Source organism: Brassica napus, chromosome C8, assembly GCF_020379485.1.
Source record: "Brassica napus cultivar Da-Ae chromosome C8, Da-Ae, whole genome shotgun sequence".
Lineage (NCBI taxonomy): Eukaryota > Viridiplantae > Streptophyta > Magnoliopsida > Brassicales > Brassicaceae > Brassica > Brassica napus.
The window spans coordinates 35524714-35545813 of record NC_063451.1 but is presented as its reverse complement, the minus strand read 5'-3'; the positions used below and the strand labels follow the sequence as shown (position 1 = coordinate 35545813).

Sequence of the window (21100 nt, the reverse complement as noted above, 5' to 3'; positions counted from 1 at the left end):
ACGTGGAATGCAACCATCTTTTGTTTTTTTTTAGGCTTTAAAACTGTTCACAATCTCTCTCTCTCTCTCCTCCTCTTCTTCAACTCGTGAAAAGACCAGAGAGTTTTCTCCTGATCCCAAATCCGGAAGAAGCTTCCTCATGGCGCAGATCTATTCTCTCATCATACACAACTAAAGTACGTACACCTTCTCTCTCTCCCTCTCTCTCTAGAGAGATTAAACTTGTGCAAGTTCTGATGATAGAATCTTACATGATGTCACATGTTTCTTTCATCTATTCCCTAAAGGAGCAGTAAACGTCAGTCACCTGCAGAAGTTTTCACTCTTGTTGTACTGATAAGATAATGTTCTCCACAGAGAATCTCAAGAGTTGATCATTTTGACTTTTTCAGGTAAATTAGATTTTACTTTTTCTTCCTCAGTAAAAAAAATCGTTTTTGTTTCCATGTAAAGATTCTCAGCATGCAAAAAAAAACTTCCTTTCTTCTTTATTTTTTCCTAATAAAGTTTCAACCTTTCCCTTTTTTTTCTCCAAAAGTGTTGATTTTTTTTTTGTTTCTTCTTCTCATAAGCACGCGAGAAGAAAAGCCTTTTCTACTGTTTATCCTTTTTAAAGTTTGATTTTTTTTGTTATTTACTGGTTGTCTCGCAGGAAACAGTAGGTGAAGGTAAAGTATTATAAAAAGATAGGTTTTAAAGAAATTGTAGTTTAGAAAAGAAAAACTAAACTCCAACACAAGAAACCAGAGAGACCTATTAACGACAACATCCTCTCTATACACAAGACAACAAACACTCCACTCTCTCTCTCTCTCTCTCTCTCTCTCTCTCTCTACAAAAAGAATCACTCTTTCCCTTATTCTTCTCTCTACTCTAACTCAAGCAAGAGAGAGAGAGAGAGAGAAAAAAAAGCCATGGATGGGTATGAAGCAACTAGGATTGTGCTCTCTCGTATCCAAGCTTTGGACCCAGATAACGCATCAAAGATCATGGGTCTTCTCCTTCTCCAAGACCACGGCGAGAAAGAGATGATAAGACTAGCTTTTGGTCCGGAGAATCTTGTTCACTCTGTGATAGCGAAAGGCAAGAAAGAGTTAGGTCTCATGAGCTGTTCAAGGCCTCTTTGGAGCCAAGAGGAGTTAATAAGCCCTAAGAACAACACTCGTGGCTCTTCTCTCAACCCTGCTTCTCTGCCCTTCTACGCTAACGGAGGAGGAAGATCTTTTAAGGAAATGACCAACGAGTTCGAATTCATGGATGATGTGAACTTGGGCTCTGTGCATGCCAGAAGCGGTAGCTGCGGTTTTGACGGTTTAGGGTATGGTGACTCTGATTTAGGGTTTGGAGGTGTGCCCTGTTCTTATTTCGCTAGAGGCTTCTGCAAAAACGGAAGTAGCTGTAGATTCGTTCACAGTGATGGAGGAGGTGAACTCGTTGGCTCTCCAAGCAGAATGGAGCTTCTTAGGTCTAACTCGGTACCTCCAAGACTCGCTCACCAGTTCATGACTCGCTCTTCTTTCTTTCCTAAAGGTGTAAACTTGCAGAACAGTGATGCTCAAAGGTTTGACCTTTCTTCATTTTTTCTCTTTTGAGATATTCAAAGTTATTTTTTTTAACTTGTGGAAATATTTGGGCAGAGCTGCTGCTTTGATGATGGGAGATGAATTTCAGAAGCTTGGAAGATGGAGGCCTGAGAGGATTGATCTCTCCGCTATGGCTTGTCCTGCTTCCAGACAGATCTATCTGACATTTCCTGCCGACAGTAGGTTCAGGGAGGAAGATGTGTCCAATTATTTCAGGTAATGCTTACAAACACAATGAATCATACCTTCCCTTTTAGTCAGAGTATATGTTCTTGTGTGACTTAAAGATGTTGCTATGGTGGGTATAGTACTTTTGGACCAGTTCAAGATGTGAGGATACCATATCAGCAAAAGAGGATGTTTGGGTTTGTGACATTCTTGTACCCTGAGACTGTCAAGAGCATTCTAGCCAAAGGGAACCCTCACTTTGTGTGTGATTCAAGGGTTCTTGTTAAGCCTTACAAGGAGAAAGGCAAAGTCCCTGACAAATACAGGTAGTTAACTACTAGTAGTGGTTTTGGGCCTGATAGTTCTTTGTGTTTACCACACTTTTATCCTTTTTGTGTAGAACTAACCAAACAACAGAGCTAGAGTTGTCCCCAACAGGGCTTGATTCTAGCCCCAGGGATGTTTTAGGTAAACAAACTACTAAAGCTCTTTCTCATGTAGAGTTTAGTTGAAGAACCTTTTGCTTATGGCCAAAGTGATTTGATTGTGACGCAGGAGGGAGGGGGTTCTATAACAACGCCCAAGATGTTATGTGGAGGAGTAAATTTGAAGAAGAGATTCTTGAGCTTCAAAGCAGAAGACTAATGAATCTGCAGCTTCTTGACATGAAGAATCATTTCCAGCTCAATTCTTCCTCTACACACATTCGTTCTCCAAATCCTTTTAGCCAGACACTTGTGTCTCCACGCCCGGGGGCGGTTAAAGCAGGAGGAGAGATAGGGAAAGGAAGTTCCAAAGAAGGATCTGATGATGATACAATAAATCTACAAGAGAAGTAGGTTTACTCATGAATAAGGAACTTTTTAATGTTTTTTAAGCCATATGAGGTTAAATAGCAAGTTCTCTTTTTTTTTATTGTTACAGGTTGGAGGAATGCTTGCCAGATAGTCCATTTGCATCTTCCACTAATCATTTGTTTCTGTTTGCTGATTCTGTGGACAATAATGGATCAGATCTGTGGTCGCCTTCTTCTGATAATGATGATAATTCAGCTCCTTCTACACTCTCTGACTCCTTCAACTCTTTCAACTGCCAAATACCTAGGTCTCAAGATGCCACCACGGTTTATGTTTCTAATATCAAGTAAATGGTAACCTAACAGTGGTTTTATGAATCAGGTCACCGGCATTTGGGATGTTACCCGGTAGGGGAGGACCAGCATGTCGTGTTGGGATATAAACAGGTAGAAAGAGTAGATTAATGGATGGTGTCATTGTGACACAAAACACCCATCTTGTAACTTGTTAGGCTAATCATTTATTTGTCTTTGTTGTTGTTGTAGGAAGAGAGGTGAGAAAGAAAGAAAAAAGAAAGAAAGAAACTGAGGTAAGTCAAAAACTAATAATATAGACTCTTAATAACAAAAGATGCAGAGGTATAAAAGTAAAGCAGGAAAATTTGATGTAAGAGAGGTAGAGAAGTGAAGAGGAGAAGAAAAAAGATTGTTGTACCATTTCTCTAGTTTTAATGTGTAATGTTGATGGACCTCAGAAGACGATGTAATATGATATAACATAAATATATAGGACAAGAAGTGTAATCTCTCTAAAGATTTACAAATGAAAGAGATTACAATATGGGTTTGAAAAGTGTTAGCAACTCTTCTTGTCCTTACCAGTAGCTACTCTCTCACTCTAACCACTCTCCAACTTGAAAAAAATCCAAAGAGATCCACTTTTGGTTATTTTTTTCTACAACTACAAATCTTTAGGTTTGATTTTATGAAGTAGGTTTTGTGTCATCGTTATTAAATGTAACAGCTATGAGGTGGTAAGTATGTGAAAGGGAGTAGGTGATACATCCATGGCTATTACCGTGATTTTTAAAAAGATGAAGAATGTTATATTGCATGTAAAGACGAAAGGTATAAGAGGTATTCATATTAAATGAAATGTGTGATATTATGTGTATCATTAATGATTTTAGTAAAGACACGGACAATGGCGTGTGGTGATGCACGCGCGAGAGAACTGAGTGCCAAAAATTTAAATCACAACATAACAAAAGTGGTACGTAACTTGTGGTCTACTTTCAAACTAGATGTCGCTTCTATTATGTGAAATGTGGAAAGAACGTCAATTCATCATATCCCTCTATGATCTAAACGAATCTGACCTTCTGAAGGCCATATTCTTTTGAGTTAGGGTTAATGATACATATGTTATGCAGGAACAAACTGTCTGCTTGAACATAGCTTAGTTTAACAAAAGTATACACATAAGCTTTCAAAATTGATAAAAAATAATCTCTCGATTTTTTTTAAAATGTCTATAATTCTTATAATCTCAGGGTCAGCCATGATTATGATGATGTGTTATGTGCGTATACAACGATTTCCAAGCATTTTGCCATAATGTTTCGGATTTTTCAGTTGAGCCAACTCGTTATGGGTAAGATGAGGAACTTTTTTAATATATAATATTCAGTAAAACCAGTCCGAACCAAGAATCCGGTATCGGTTACAATTTTGAATCTGGCCAAATAGTTGTTTTAAACTGTTCCAACTAGATTCCCTTACACAAATTTAATCCGGTCCGGATCACTAGTCGGTTTTGCCTATCTACGTAATCGTTCACCGTTCTCAACCGAAGTAGGTATATCCTCGTGTGGAACCTTTATATAACATAATTCACAACTCAGTTCCTATTGGGTGAAAATGTTAAGAGTATAGTGAGGATCATGAAAAAGATAATACTAATAGAAAGCCAAATTATTTATATACTTAAGTTACCAGTTATTTCATTGAACAGATTGTCACGAACACTTCTCCATAAATTTGTACAAAACAAAGAGAATAAAAACAACTTCAAAATAGAAAAACAGGATCAGAACGAGGTATGCGGTTCCTCTCAGTCTGCGGTTCCTGAGAGGAGAGAGAGTAATCTTGATACTCTGAAACACTTTCTATGGCAAGCCACTTCGGTTTGCGGTTCCTCTCAGGATCAGAACGAGGTATGCGGTTCCTCTTCAGGATCAGAACGAGGTATGCGGTTCCTCTTCAGGATATGAAGTGGCACATGGGATCAGAACGAGGTCTGCGGTTCCTCTCAGTCTCGAACCAAGCACAACAGCACTCAAGAAGGCGATCTGGAAGGTTAAAGCTCCACGGAAACTGAAACACTTTCTATGGCAAGCCACTTCGGGATTCCTTGCGACAGCGACCCAACTAAAACAACGCCACTGCACCCAAGACAGCTCGTGTCCCCGCTGTGGAGCTGATGAAGAAACGATCAACCATACTATGTTCCTCTGCCCTCCTGCGCTAAAATGCTGGGCACTATCTACTGTGCCCTCCCCTCCGGGAATCTTTCCGTGTCAATCTCTATATGAGAATATTAACTACCTACTACATAGAGCAAAAGAACGAGGAGTGGACCCAACAAGGCTGGAAGCTTTTCCATGGACAGCTTGGTACATATGGAAGGCACGTAATGAAAAAACCTTCAACGGAAAGAACATAGCACCCGACGACACTGTCCAATTCGCACAAAAGGAAGCTGAGAGCTGGAAGCTAGCCCAAATAATCACAGAGATTACAGAGACTCAAACAGAAGATCGGCCAGTACAAGCCATGACGTTGCAAAATAGTACTATACAAAAGTGGCGATGCCAAGTAGACGCATCGTGGAAAAGCACAACCGAAGCGACGGGACTGGGCTTTGTGCTCCTGAAGGACGACGCACCGACTCTGTTTGGAGTGAAAGGAGATATAAAAACATCATCACCTCTTCACGCAGAAGCAGAAGGTATGTTATGGGCAATGCAAGAGCTGCTAACTGCGGGATGGCGTGAGGTCCACTTGGAGTCAGACTGCGAACAATTGGTAAAACTTGTGGCCGGTTCTGGCTGCGGAACTTGATGAAATTAAAGCCCTCTGCAATGATTTTCTTAGCTGTTCGATTTCTTTTATTCCTAGATCAGAAAATGTCCGTGCGGATCACCTAGCAAAAGGTGCCCGATCACGTGAAATAAACTCAGATTTTGTAAGCGGTCTAGCTCCCAGTTGGTTAGCTATTGAGGCTGGCTTAACAGGAGCATGATAGTCTAATATAATTTTTCGATGTCAAAAAAAAAAATAGAAAAACAGGAAGAAAATAATGAGATCCCACGAGGCAACACAAAGGCCATGTGGTGTGGAGAGATATATGCCAGAAGTTGTGTTTTGTGGAGACATCTCCACAAATATTCGCCAAATATTGCAAATTATATCATATGTGAGATGTCAATTCATGTCCTTTCCCATGTAATCAACAAGCCCATACTATTACATTTTTCTGTTGAGAAAACTCATAATGTATGACACCTAGTCGGAAAATTGTTGAACCGAGCAAGACCTTTTTTTTTTTTTTTTTTTTTTTTTTGAGCACAAACCGAGCAAGACCAAAATTCCAGAATTTGGTTAGTTAGGCCATGATTATTGCTAGGACTAATTGTTAGGTCCTTAGATTAATTTATTGTTATTTTGAGGTTAAGGACCAAAGTTAAGGACAATCCCAAAAAATTAAATTATTGGTATGACTTTTTGATGTTTTTTAGTAAACTTATTATTTATTTAAATAAGTAATGATATATAGAATAAAAATTTAAAATAAAACATATAACATTAAAATTGAAAACATGAGAAAATTACAAAATTGGGCAAAAAAATTACAAACATGAAAAAATAAAACAAACAAACATTTTATTGAATTCATAGAAACTAAACGTTGGATTATTTTTTTTCCCGTCCAAGTTTTTTTAAACATTGTAGTTAGGGAGATGTCCAAATTTAGCACATATATTTTCAGTCAAATCTTCTTTTAATTGTTGATGGCGTTGTCTATCCCGAACTTCTGCTCGACGACCCAATATAGTACCAAGACTTTTAGTCCTCTTGACTACAAATGTAGGATCCACATCTTCTCCTTGTTGAAATTCTGAAGCGTGTTGAGTGTATGAATCTCGTTCATCTTCGACAATCATATTATGGAGTATTATACATGTCTTCATAATATTTCCTATTTTGTTTTTATCCCATAAATTAGATGGATTTCTAACAACGGCGAATCTAGCTTGCAGGACTCCGAAGGCGCGCTCAACATCTTTTCGGACGACTTCTTGTTTTTTAGCAAATAAACAATTTTTTGGACCTTGTGGAAGTCAGATAGATTGAATAAAAGTAGCCCATTTCGGATAAATGCCATCGGCGAGATAGTAACCCAAATGGTACTCACTTCCGTTGACATAGAAATTGACTTGTGGAGCATTTTCGTTAATAATTTCATCAAAAATAGGTGATCGATCAAGAATATTAAGATCGTTCATAGTACCTGGAGCTCCAAAAAATGCGTGCCAGGTCCAGAGGTCCGATGAAGCTACCGCCTCCAACACAATTGTTGGTTTTCCGGTTCCTCGTGAATACATTCCTTTCCAAGCGGTGGGGCAATTCTTCCACTCTCAATGCATACAATCGATGCTTCCAACCATCCCTGGAAATCCATGTTGTTCTCCAATGTGGAGTAGTCTTTGCAGATCCTCCGGGGTGGGACGTCTTAGGTATTCATCGCCAAACAAGTGGATTATTCCGGCGGTAAATTGGTACAAACATTTTCGAGCTGTTGTATCACCAAGTCGCACATACTCGTCAACTGTATCAGCCCCACCACCATACGCTAATTGATGAATTGCTGCGGTACATTTTTGGAGCAGAGATAGACTAGCCCGTCCGACTGCATCTTCTGATGGCTGAAAATAGTCTACATGTGTAGAGAGACGATGCACAATACGCAAGAACAATGGTTTGTTCATTCGGAACCGTCGGCGGAATATATTGGGAGGATATGTAGGAGTTTCAGAAAAATAATCATTCCAAAGCTTCATGTGGCCATCTTCCCGGTTTCTCTCGATAAAAATGCGTTTTTCGCTCTTTTGGTTCGAGAATAATATCAGGGATTTCAAAAAATTCTTCAAATAGGGTTTCAAATTCATCATCATCATCATCGTTGTGGTAATGATAATGGGATGAAGAAGCCATAAAAAAATTGAAAAAGAGAGAATATGTATTGAGAATAGGTAGAGCAGTGGTGAATTTGAAAGAAAGAAACATACACTTCTACTTATAGACTATAAGAAATGTAAACAACATGACCCGTGATGATTATTGTATAACAAAATTTGAAAGAAAGTATCTGACTCTTTGATTTGCTAGAAGAGGTCACGAGATTTGTTTACGAGCAATGGGACGTCGGTACAGAGTCACGGGCTAGAAGAGAGCAAGGGGATGTCGGTACACTTATTTGGTCTTTACAAAGTCATCATATTACATAATAAATCATGAGCAAAGAAAGCACATAAAGCACATTACAAAGTCATCACATTACAAAGTCATCACATCATATTACAAACTAACACATTACACGGTCATGTTCATTACAAAGTCATTACACATAACTCATTCATCTGAAGCAGATAAAGCACATTACAAAGTCATGTAATAGAAAGGAGACCATGATTAACTAAACCATGAGCCACATACCTATTAAAACGAACACAATAACGATTACACCTACAAAGTATTCAAAGCCAAAGCCATTGGTAGACGTTGATTTCTTATTACCTAACTCAGACACTAGCTTTTCTAGCCTTACCATTTTCTGCTCAGTCTCGTATTGGAGATCATTAATCTGGTTAAGCTCTGTCTGGTAGTCACTCATACCAGCAAGATAATCAACTTTCTCAGCCAACTGAAGTGTGTGAGTATCCATGGCTCTCATCTCCTCCATTACAGCCACATCCCACCATTTCCAGACATGGGAATCTCCATCAGCAACATTTGCACACGTATAGTACAATCTACCTGGCTCATTTCTACTTTGAGATGTTGCTAGAAGTGGACGAGCACCGCAGTAGCATGTTTGAGGGAAGCCGAACTCAACCTCGGGTTGAGGAGGGTACTGAACCGGCGCTCGCTGGGTGTCAATCTCAGCTTGGTCCTGACGAATTAGATCTTCTGTTTTGCTGTACCCACTGTCAGCTGTGTTGCCACCGTACTCATCTGAATCAGAAGGCTGAGTATAGTTGTAATCAAGTCCCATGGATAACTTAACCTGCAAAAAAAAATAAGAGAAGGTAAATAGAACTGGTATCTGAAACTCTAGCTAGCCTCCTAGCAACGAGTGAATAATCGAGAGGTAAAGTTAACCTTATTAGATAAGTAAAGCCATCGAATAAGACAAGAAAAGCCATATAACGAAAGGAAGTACATTTATCAAGACATAGAGGGGATTAACATAAGAAGTGATTCATTAATAACGATAGACATAACGAAACACGAACTACATTCATCAAGTTAAAGATAATACAAACTACTTAGAACATAATTTAAAGACATAATTATAAATTAGAAACGTAGCTAGGCTCTAATTCTCAGAAATAAGCAGCGAGAAGCTTATTCTTGACCACTTCTTCAGCCTCACTAAGTGGTCCTTTTTTGGCTAGAAGAGTGTCTAGAATAGCCAGCTTTGAGAGTTTACCCTTCATCGCCAAATCTTCCTTCTTCATCTCCCAGATGGTCGTATACTCAGCCATAGACTTCCCCTGACCATTACTCCTTTTTGCTTTAGCAGCCTTGATACCTTCAGGTCGAACCTCATTATCACCAACATTCATGTGAGAGGTTTGGGAATTTTCCCCACCAGATTTTCTCTTTGAAGTGCCGGTGGGTTTAGGAGTGTTAAGGCTAATCCATTTCTGTTCATGCCTCAACACACACCACGCATGTCCAAGGTTGAACTTCATGTTGTGATCAGAGTAGAATATTTGATGAGCCAACTTGAGAACATCAGTGTCGTTCTAGCCAGAAGTCATTTGTCTCTCTGCTGTTGCAAATGCACCACAGAACTTGTTCGTCAAGTCATTTATTTTGTGCCACCTCTGCTTACAATGGAGATTCTCTGTCATCACACCACCCGCTCTACCATGAGGACTTGCTTTGCAATATGCCTCAACACGTTCCCAGAAGATCCGTGCATTTTGATTGTTTCCAACAACAACATCCTTAGATGTGTTCAGCCAGCCACTTATCAGAACCTCGTCCATAGCAGGCGTCCATTTCTTTCTCTCCCTACGCTCCACTGGTGTGACTATAGGTTGATCTGGCACGTCAGGTTGTTGGGAACTGAAAGGGGAGATTTCTGATGCTCCAAGGTTCACACTAGAATGAAAACTTCCATAAGGGTAGTTTTCATGGTTAACAGTTTTGTGTTGACTGTTAAGAAGTCCTATATAACTAGAAGACCGGGAATATGGATACTTTGAAGCCATACCAATACGAACATAGAAGAGATTATAGAAGAGAAATCAGATAAGATTAAAGGCTTTAAGATGATAGTGGAGAGATAGTAGATTGTGTCGATTATAAAAGTATGGTTGGGGTTTAATAGACAAAATTTAAGTGTGGTAAGTAAGCCACATTATGACTAACCATTAACCACCAAGGTCTTATCAAAAGTTATTACAGTAACAACAACACTAAACCTATCAACTGTACTTTAACTAGCTCATTAAATTGAAAGTGTATTTGGTTTCAATTGAACTAACTCTAACCTTAACTCTAAATAATCAGACTCAATAGAAACAAAAGTCTCTAAATAATCAGTTGCAATATATGTATGAAACTCAATATTTAACGTAGAAACGAGAATTTCCAAAGAATCATATGCAATTCTTGATACAAGTTACACCGAAAACAAAACACAATAAATTTCAGATAACATGGAGAATCAATATATAACAGGAATTCAAATGATCCTAAATGAAATCAAGCATCAAGGCCAGCTAATTTTCTTAATGAAATCAAGCATCAAGCATCAAGGCGTTTGTACAAGCAAATTGCTAAATTGTTCTATGCATGCAAGGAAGACGAAACAAAATTAACAAAACCGTAACTCTATTTCATTTACAATCACAAAGGACAGTCCCATGAAGAAGGAGGAACACATACCTCGTTTAGGTTTGAATCGGCGGAGAAGCGTCGATGAGGCAGCAGATCGATTGGGGATGTCGATTCGTCCTTGAAATCTCTGGAGGAGCTTTCGCCATGACGGATCCCAGAAACGGAGGATACAAATCGTCAATGACAACAAAATCATCTAAATCCGATGAAGAAGGAGGAACACATACCTCGTTTGGGTTTGAATCGCCGGAGAAGCGTCGATGAGGCAGCAGATCGATTGGGGATGTCGATTCGTCCTTGAAATCTCCGGAGAGGCTATCGCCAAAACTATCGCCGCGGAGAAGAGAGAATCAGGAGAAGGGTGAAAAAAAGACACGGTGCGACTTTCCCCAACCCTATTTCGACTACCAATTGAATGATGCCACGTCCCTCGTAAGGAAGAAGCCCAACATCCTAAATTAAGGTCCGTTTACAATGTTATTTGGTCTTTTTGATTTATTTCTCGACCCAATATTAATAAGGACGGGCTTTGGGACGAACGATAATCGTGCTCTTAGGAACGTGTAACGTCCTTAAGCTGCGAAATTGCATGATAAATAAATCGTTTTTATGTATAATAAATATATGCTTTTATATTAGAAAAGTATAGTGGATGCAGGTTGTCCAAAATTGATTGTTATATTTGATAAAAAAATTGATTATTATAAAATACTCTTTTTTCTGAAATTAAGTTTTTATAGAGTATGTACGTTTATTAAGAATTTAATAAATATTTATAATTTAATTTATTTTTTATTTTATTATACACTTTCCAATAACTTTTCACCAATGAAATTTAATCAATTCAAATATTTCCAATTAATGTTCTTCAAAAGTATAAAAGTGTACCTTAATAATATATAAAACTAGGTGTCCAGCCCGCGTGGACGCGGGCAAAATGATTTTTGAAAATATTAAACAATTAATATGCATCATAATAATGTCTCAGAATGTAATCTTATTAAGCTGGATTTGTCTTGGGTAAACAGAAAAGTAAAAAGTACATCAAGTTGAACAATGGAGATCGTGTAACAGGCTAACAGCCATTGTGAAGGTTCGTACCCTAATTACAAAATAAGGAAATTTGTCTTTTGGTTAAAGAATGTCTTATGGTCCTAACTTGAGGCTCGCTTGTAACTAAATACAGATAAAGACAGAGAGTGGAGCCAAGGTGAGGGCAAACAAAGTAGGTGCAATATACAAGAAGTGGAAAGATAACACGCACAAGAAAGCGTCAGCCGAGAGGACGGTGATGGAGATGATACACCAAACATGTCAGGTAGAGGTGGGCGAAGCAGGAAGATATGGTCAGCATCAGTATTAAATTAATATCATAAGTAACTGTTAACATATGTATATATTAAACATAATAAAAAAAACTTACTTGGCAACCACATTGAAACACCTATGTAGCGTAAATGTTTTGGAAAACTTCTTTATATACTACATTCATTGTGCTTTTTTGGGGATTTCCTTTCTCATCAGTTATCAAGATCTTCAATCCTGTCCTCGACGTTACTCTGGATACAGCAACATACAATTGCCCATGGGAAAACACAGGTCTCGGCAAATATAATCCAACTTTTTGTAACGTCTGACCTTGACTTTTATTAATAGTCATTGCAAAAGCAAGAGCAACAGGAAATTGTCTCCGTCTCATCCTAAATGGAAATCTTGCTTCTGGTGGAGAAACAAACATTCTTGGGAGCAAAACGTTTTGGCCAACTTTGTCACCGGTTATAAACTTGGCTTGAATGACGTGATTTGCTAATTGTGTTACAAGTAACCTTGTACCATTGCATAGTCCACCTTTAGGGTCAATATTCCTAAGCAGCATAATAGGTGCACCGATTTTTAACTTTAGATCATGATTTGGTAATCCAGAGATCTTAATGCTGTTTAGATATTCTTGAGTGTACACCATATCATCTATTTTACTTGTATCAGAAGTATCTATACTATCTGAACTGAGATACGAACGCTCCTCACCTATTCAAATATTCAAGAGAAAATAATCTACATTAATGATTTGAGATGAAACCAAATACTTCTTCTAAAACACACAAAATAAACATCAGACAAAAGATTTACCTTTTATTTGAGATAGCATATATTCATTGATCTTGTCGACATCTTCATTCCGTGGACTCAATATAGCCCTTTCTTGATAAAATTTGGGGTTACGCTCTCTTGTATAAGAATTTCCATATACCTCTTTCACAATCTCCCGTATGGGATCTTCGCATTCTGATACTAATAGATCTTCAGGAATATCAATCTCTATCTCACCATTATTAGGCTCATTAATCTTCCCATCTCCTATATCCAGTATCCAATTTGAAAACATTGCAAGTTCATTATTATCTCCGCCTAGAAGGCGCATATTCTTTGTGAGTTCCCTAACTTTGCAACTTGACCACAGATATGATGAGTTCAAAGCTGACAACACAGTTTCCACTCTATTGCCTCCAACTATGACTGGTAAGATCTGCCGAAAATCTCCACCAAAGACGATTACCTTACCACCAAAAACCTTGTCACATTTGAGTATATCTCTCATAGTTCTATCTAAAGTTTCAAAGCAGTGTTTACTCATCATTGGAGCTTCGTCCCATATAATGAGTTCAGCCTCTTTAATCAAATCTGCTTGATGTGAACCCGCACTTATCGAGCATGTTGAAAACTCATTGACGGCAATAGGAATCCCAAACCTAGAGTGAGCTGTTCTTCCCCCTTGCAACAAAAGAGCAGCTATACCACTTGATGCAACATTTAAGACTATTTTCCCTCTTGATCGAAGAGCAGAGCCTAAAACCCTCCATAAAAATGTTTTTCCTGTCCCACCATAACCGTAAACGAAAAACATACCTCCATGTTTATGATTTACTGCATGTAGTATTTCATCATAAATAAGCTTTTGCTCATCTGTTATCGTTGCTAGTAACTTTTCATGTTCACCTTTTAACTCTTCCCGATTGTAACACTTCTCATCCATAATGAGATGGTTAATATTTTTATCCATAACCAAGTCTTCAGCAAGAGGCATCCCATTAAAATTAGCCAACGAACTTCCGTTCCTACGCAAATATTTTTCTATTTTTGCTAATCCCAAGCTTTTTAAGTCTTCGTCTGTAATATAGACACCTAAAGACAAAAAGGGTTAAATACCACACACGTAATCTAAAGTATAATTAACAAAGAAGAACATAACTTACTTTGGTTATTATTTTCCTTTCTTAATTTGTATAATATATCTTCTGTCAAGATTCTCCATGTTGCGTTCCAAACTTTAACAGGCATAGCCATACTATTAGAAAATAACATTATAGCAAATAACTTGTTGCCTTCGTTTGTTTACAACACCATCGTCCATGACACCCAGCCTTTTATTATTTCCATTTTTCATAATGGAACACTGCGAAGCATCATCAGCATATGAAATAGTAGCATCCTGTAAATCAAAGTTCTTAAATAATTAGAGTAAAGCAATAAACAGACTTATAATAAGAATTTGAATATACCTTTGATAAGTTCTGAGTCAAAAACTGTTCAATGATCACTTCATCATCTGTGACTATGTCAACTATAAAAGTTGACTTCCTACTCTTCAAATTTTTGGACGTAACACCCATCTTGAAAAGCAATGTTTTGCCTATTAGATCGTTCAGAGTTCTTGGCAAAACAGAGTCATCATCCTTAGATTTTAAAAAATAATCAGAATCTATGTTGAATTTTGTTATCAGTATATATATATATATATTAAAAAAGACAATAACACAATCATTATACCTCAGCCACTTCCTCAGCTAATTCATCTGCTGTCTTATTAAGAAAATTAGGATAAGCTATATTGTCGAAAATAAGAAACTTAGCTTCTTCAGTGGAATCATCAGTAACCAATAGCACCAGCTTAAACCTAAATGAAAACATTCAATGATGAATACAATAAAATATAAAATATATAAAGTGAAGAATATAATTATAAAATTAAACTTAAAATGAAGATGAGTAAATTTACTTGGCTAGAACTTCAGTTACATTCCGATTACATTGTAGACAATCAAACATGACTGGGCCCTCTTCATCACCAGGGTTTTCTTCAATTGGATGAACGGTCTTTTCGCAAACAGCACACACGACATAATACCATCTTGGATTAGTTTCCACCGACTTAACAGTTGCAGTGGTGACATACTTTCCAATCTATAAACAAATATATATATACACACACACACTTCAGCTACAAAGTCTAAAGCCATGCAAAAACAATATATCCCTCTTCAATTAAAAATCATATTTCAGAACCATAGCATATTATTAAACATTTAAGTACCTCGGAAGTTCTTAATATCTCTCTTAATGTCTTCCTAGGGTTTTTAGTAAATAACTCATCATGCCAAGAAACAGTAGATCCAGATAATCCATCATCTCGTGAGAGAATAATGTCATCTTTTGGCAACCTGAGAACAATTTTTTTTTGTTAAACATGGTAATAAAACACTTTTATATTTTATATATATATATATATATATATATATATATATTTGTGTAGAAACTTACTTTGATCGAAAATCATCAAAATGAGGACCAGGAGGATCGAATATCAACTGTGTTGCATTAAACACATTCGAAATACCGTGAACTCCTTTAATAAGAAAAAAAAAAGAAAAATAATTTTCAAAGTATAGCAAAATAATTGTATAGGTCTGAGTAAGTATTTTAGGAGAATAATTATTGGGGGGAAAATATTAAAAGATACCTTTGTACTCGGTCACACATGCAAAACGCACAACACAAACAACAATTGAGTTGTTATTTTCTTCAACATAGTCTATAACCTGTTTCCCATAATCACCCCAAAGAGTGCAAGTCAAATTTGAAGCACTGCAAAAGAGACAAACGGACCAAATCAATTAATAGAATGAAGACATTAATAAAAATGAAAATATGAATTCAAGGCACTTACGTTTCATCCCGAAGAATAACATTGAGTTTGTTAGTTTGTTTCCCTTTAGCATAAATTTCAGTGAGAGCACCAACATGAACAATCTGACCAACAACATCTTAACCAGAAAAGATGTATAAATTAAAAAAAAAATTAGTTCTGCAAATAAATTTAATTACTCAAAGAAATTTAACTAAGCATCTTTGTTAAATATACACATATACTAATAAAAAGTTACTAACCAATCAAAACATCATTCTTGAAGATCCCAGAATGAATCTCTGAAAAATTCTTCAGATACTTGTTTGGCAAGTAAGAAGGAAAATCATCACAAGGAGTAATGTTTGTCGTTCGATAAAACGTCAACTTGTACGGAAAAGGATTTGTCCTATACTCTGTTGCATAATTCACAAGTGTAAAATTGCTTATAAAAAAAGCATCACCCTCAAACACTTTTCCTTCATATATTTGTATCAAATCCTCATCAATGGATGCATGTATCCTTGTTCCCTACAATTGAAAAAGTTAGATAATCTTACATTAACTAAAAATAGAAATCATCAAAAATAATATTGTAGTTTACTCACAGTTGCGTCCACAAGAACCATCTCAATGGAGACAACTTTTTTTGATCTCCATAGCTTCCACAATTTCATAACCTGCACTTTTAATTTGTAACTATTGTTCCCTGGTTTAATATCATCAATAAAGACTAAAGTAGCTGGCTTCCTTCGTAGATGAGACATGTTATTAAGATATTAGAAGTTTGATTTTGAAGCTTTTACGGACGTGTGGATTAACTTACATATATATACACATTATAGGTTAAATAGTTTGTTTTATTTAGAAAGATAAATCCAATGATAATAGGGATAATAATGACGAATTAAAGATAGAAACAAATTATGTTGAAATAAACCAAATCATATAATGAAAAGGAGACATACATCAAACGTGACATATAGATCAATAAATTAATTATATAAGAAATAGTATATATAGAAAATTCATTAAGGGTAGTATAGATATTAGCCACTCTAACTTTTAACGTGAGAGCTCGATTCCAAAAATTTACTTCGCAAATAATAGTATAGATCTATATTTGTGGAACACGAAAAAAATCTAAAAAAATCTTATTTTTGGGAACAGAGCGAGTATGTAAGTAAAATATACAGTTGGATGTGAGCTTTGTTTTTTTTTTCATATATCTACTGTATATTAAAATCGTTTTAAGGTTTTAATTCAACTTTTTGCCATTTCGTAGAAAAGAATAAATCTTCACCAATTTAGAAAACGGAAAAAGTTTTTGCATACTTTAACTCTTGCAAAACCTTATAAATAAGGGTTGAGATTGTTTAAGAAAAAAAAAACAAATAATATTACATAAGACTTAATGTCACATAAAGTAAAAGTTTTGCCGCGTTTTAAGGTTTAGAACGTTTTTCCGATAAGTTTCTAACGATTTTAAACATTTATAATTACTGCGCTTAAGTTTTCATAAAAAAATAAAAATTGATCACTGAAATCTTACTAACTTTAGAAATTAGTACGCTGTAAATATGTACAATATGTATCTTTTTGTAAGCGTCAACATTTACAATTTGAACCATACACAAAAGATTAGCAGGATTCATGTGCAAGAGTAACACGCTGAAATCGATCAATGGTCTAATCTTTTTAGACTACAAATCTTAATCCGACCAAAGTAAATTTTACAAATCTGAATACTTTGAGCATTTGCTAGTTTCACAACTTTTAGCCGGTAGCGTTTATTGGAAACAACATAAATTTCCAAAAAGAGATCAAATACCATTCCAAAAGGGAAGAAAAGACACTCTAGTATCATTCACGTCACTAACAATAGTTAGTGGCAATTAATGTGAGGAGAGTGACAGTGGGAGTGATGAAATAAATAAAGATCGATGGTAGTAGTAGCATCGTTAACCGTTGGTATCGGTTTCAAAGAACGAGGCATACACTGATTTTTATATATTTATGATATCAATAAAATCGAAACCTACCCAATCCAACCGGACGACAATTAAATGAAAGGAAGAGCTCAATTATTAATGCCTTTTTCTGAATCAATAAACAATCATCGGCGCGTGAGTCATTCACATGCCAATGGCTGCGCGTGAATGTTTCAGAGAGTGGAAGCAATGGAGAGTGGAGAGTGGAGAGTGAGAGAAAGTTGAAACTAAAATGATGTTGTCAGAGGGTTGAATGCTACACAACGTGCAATTACCTTTTCTTGTCTTAAAATCAGGCCCACTTTTTCTCTTTTATTTTTGTTTTCGTTTCAGACTATAGCATTTTCTACAAAAGTAGAGAAGAAAGATTGGTTGACAAAAAGAAAAAAAATAGAGAAGAAAGATTTGTCTGAGAAAATATAGCAAATATTAAGAGCGAATCGAATGTGGAAGGCAACGTCATGCTACTGATTGGTGTTGAGCAATTGAATGATGATTGTTCGTATTCACCTAATGACTCAACAAGCGTATGTTTCAGTAGTTATGTCATTGTATCAACGGAGATACATGCGTACGGTTGTTTATTTTTGTATTGTTTCAGTAACTATGGTCAAAGCGTTGAAACGTAGATGCATGCATGATGCATATTTAGTTTGCAGTACTAGTTCGATAGGCAGTAGTTTATTTTTTGGGATAATTATACACAATATTTTGGTCAATAATTTCGTTTGAAATTAATATAAACATATTTCTCTTCTACAAAACAAACAAGAACGTTGGCATTCAACAATTTACCGAAATAAAAGATACCAGAGCTTGACCTGTACACTCGTGGAAATTTTTTTTTTTTTTTATAAATTATATAATGACAGTTTAAGCATATAAGTTATTTAGATATTTTTAATTTTATACAAATTTACTCTGATCTGGAAGAATCTAAACCGAACCATGTCCAAAAATTATAATACCTAGACATAGTTTAATTTTAAAATCCAAAATTTCGAGTCTCGTAAAAATCTATACGTATCCGAACATATGCATGAATGTCCATGTCTAACTTATTATAAAAACAAATAAAACAATTTTGTTAACAAATTTGAATTAGTGTCACTAATGGTAACAAAGCAATTTCATTTAAACACATGAAATTATTATGGTTATACGTAAAATAAATGACATTTTATTATTATGGTAAATATAATTAATGAAGTAGTTAAGAAAAGTGAAATAAGAATGTAAAAGATGTAATAAAACACTTAAATGAAAACAATAAATGAACTTACTAGAATTAATAAAAAAATGCATAAAAATCTACTTAAAAAATAGGCAAGTATTATTTTGCACTTCAATTTTAATAGAATACTAGACCCTGACCCGCGCGCCAGCGCGGATATGAATTTTCAGTTTTTAATTATTTATTTTATTAAACGATGTATTTGTAATATTCGTTCAAATTATATTCATTAAGTAAATATTTTTTTACATATTAAACTATCTATTTTTTTTATGAATGTGTGATATCATATAAAAAATATAAAAAAATTAGTATAGAGTTAATTAGATAATTTTAAAAACATAAATTTTTCTTTCGTGTGCGATATCATAAAAATAATGATCCGCCCAGTTAACAAAAATCATGATTATTTTATGTGTAATTTTTTTTTTTTTGACCAGTTCTTTAAAACTATATTAAATTTTACATATTTTAATTAGAATATTTTTAATATCTTTACCTTTTTATTTGAGATGCAACTCAATATTTTTTTAACAATTATAACAAAATATTTTGTCGACAAAAAAAAACAAAATGTTTAAAAAATATTTTTAGAATTTGTTTGAAAAATATGAAAATTACATTTTAAATTAAAATTATCATAAAATATGATAAGTTTTGATGTAAACGAAAACTCAAATTATGTCAAAAATAATGATATTCAATGATAATAACAATTTTAATTGATTATTTTAAAAAAAAATACATTTAAAAAAATATTGTTTGAAAGAAAATTCATTTATCTTTCAAATATAAAATAAAAAGTATATAATTAAATAATAAAAATATAAATAAAAACCATAAATTTAACAAATGACAACTGAGTTATATTATGCTAAAAATTTTTTTCTAACAATTTATCAAATGACAAATGAGTTATAGGCAAATAATACCATATACTTTTTAAAAACATAGCCATTCTTAAATATTTTTTGAATAAATAATTATTTTTAAATTTAATCAACTGAAAATAATATCCGTACAATTGTATGAGTCAAAATTTAGTTTTATTGATGCATGTTATATATTAGTGCTGCATGTTTTAGGTAACATTTTAATGATGCACGTTTTTAAAAACCTCCATTATTAAAATTATGCACGTAAAGATAACTCATGAATTTTTTTGGTTGATTAAATGACATTATGTCCAAATTTATTTAAAGATATTTCATTAAGGTAACTGAAAAAGACAAACAATAAAATAGGAAGTTTAAATTCATTTAAGCATATTTCATTAATGTAACTGAAAGAACAAGTAATAAATTAGGCAGTTTTATTCGTTTGAGGATATTTCATAAATGCAACTGAAAAAGACAATAAAAAGGAGTTTAATTAATGAAGTAAGAACATTTTCAAATGGGTACTTCTCTTTTAATAATATAGATATACATACATAAACTTAAAAAAAAACTCCATCCATTTCAGATTAATTGTCATTCTATAGTTTAAAATATGTTTTATTTTAAATCTCATTTTATGTTTTCAATGCATTTATTTTCTATTTTTTCCTAATTTATTCTTATTCTTTTAGCTCATCAATTAATATTGCCAAATAAAACAATGTACTCCCTCCGTTTTTAATATAAGTCGTTTTAGAGAAATTTTTGTGTTCTAAATTATATGACGTTTTCGGTTTTCTATGTAAAATTTACTAACACTTAATGTTATATGACCAATGATAATATACCTTCTATTTTATTATTGGTTGATTTGTGGTTAGATAAATAATTAATAATATTTTTGTTTAGAAAATATAAAAATTAATGATTTCTTAATCTATGTGCACAATTCTAACACGATTTATATTAACAAACGGATGGAGTATTTATTAGGAATAAAACATGAAATTTGAAGATTTTTTAATATGTTTGAAAAAATTTAGAAGACAATTAATCTTAAACGGAGGAAATATATATTACCTGGCCATTTTACTCACCAGTGCAAACCAACTAATTAAATATACCGTAGAAACTTTGTTCGGGCATTGGAAAAGAGAGTTCGAAAGTTTGATATTGTTGGTGAACAAGTGCCTATGATAAGAGGAGGGACATGATTAGAATCACTTGCATTGTGGATGCTCGTTTCGAAGCATTTGATTTGAAGAAAAACATTGATTACTTAACTAATTTT

General features: G+C 34.6%; 3 protein-coding genes across 4 annotated transcripts; 1 reads left to right on the top strand and 2 right to left on the bottom strand.

Moving 5' to 3' along the window:
- LOC111197830 (zinc finger CCCH domain-containing protein 46-like) lies at positions 1–3388 on the top strand. 2 transcript variants are annotated; one of them, XM_048764568.1, is made up of 10 exons: positions 1–176; positions 288–392; positions 653–1561; positions 1638–1799; positions 1892–2077; positions 2152–2219; positions 2307–2586; positions 2676–2855; positions 2930–2994; positions 3094–3388. In XM_048764568.1, exons 3-9 carry the CDS (start codon positions 915–917, stop codon positions 2988–2990), a joined length of 1584 nt encoding a protein of 527 aa, XP_048620525.1. In that variant the 5' UTR covers positions 1–176; positions 288–392; positions 653–914; the 3' UTR covers positions 2991–2994; positions 3094–3388. The 2 variants fall into 2 exon arrangements, with proteins under 2 accessions (XP_048620525.1, XP_048620526.1); XM_048764569.1 differs by having other exon boundaries at positions 10–176; positions 294–392.
- A 6253-nt stretch (positions 3389–9641) lies between these two features.
- Positions 9642–10112, bottom strand: LOC106363475 (glutathione S-transferase T3-like). Its single transcript, XM_013803207.2, has one exon. The coding sequence runs from the start codon at positions 10110–10112 to the stop codon at positions 9642–9644; it is 471 nt and encodes a 156-aa protein (XP_013658661.2).
- A 1541-nt stretch (positions 10113–11653) lies between these two features.
- LOC111212654 lies at positions 11654–16693 on the bottom strand. Its single transcript, XM_048766947.1, has 12 exons — positions 16315–16693; positions 15970–16237; positions 15749–15845; positions 15542–15666; positions 15343–15427; positions 15116–15242; positions 14801–14985; positions 14572–14698; positions 14304–14477; positions 14127–14233; positions 12874–13859; positions 11654–12771 (listed from the first exon to the last, which is right to left on the bottom strand). The coding sequence occupies exons 1-12, from the start codon at positions 16471–16473 to the stop codon at positions 12188–12190; spliced, it is 3024 nt and encodes a 1007-aa protein (XP_048622904.1). The 5' UTR covers positions 16474–16693; the 3' UTR covers positions 11654–12187.
- Between the last annotated feature and the right edge of the window lie 4407 nt (positions 16694–21100).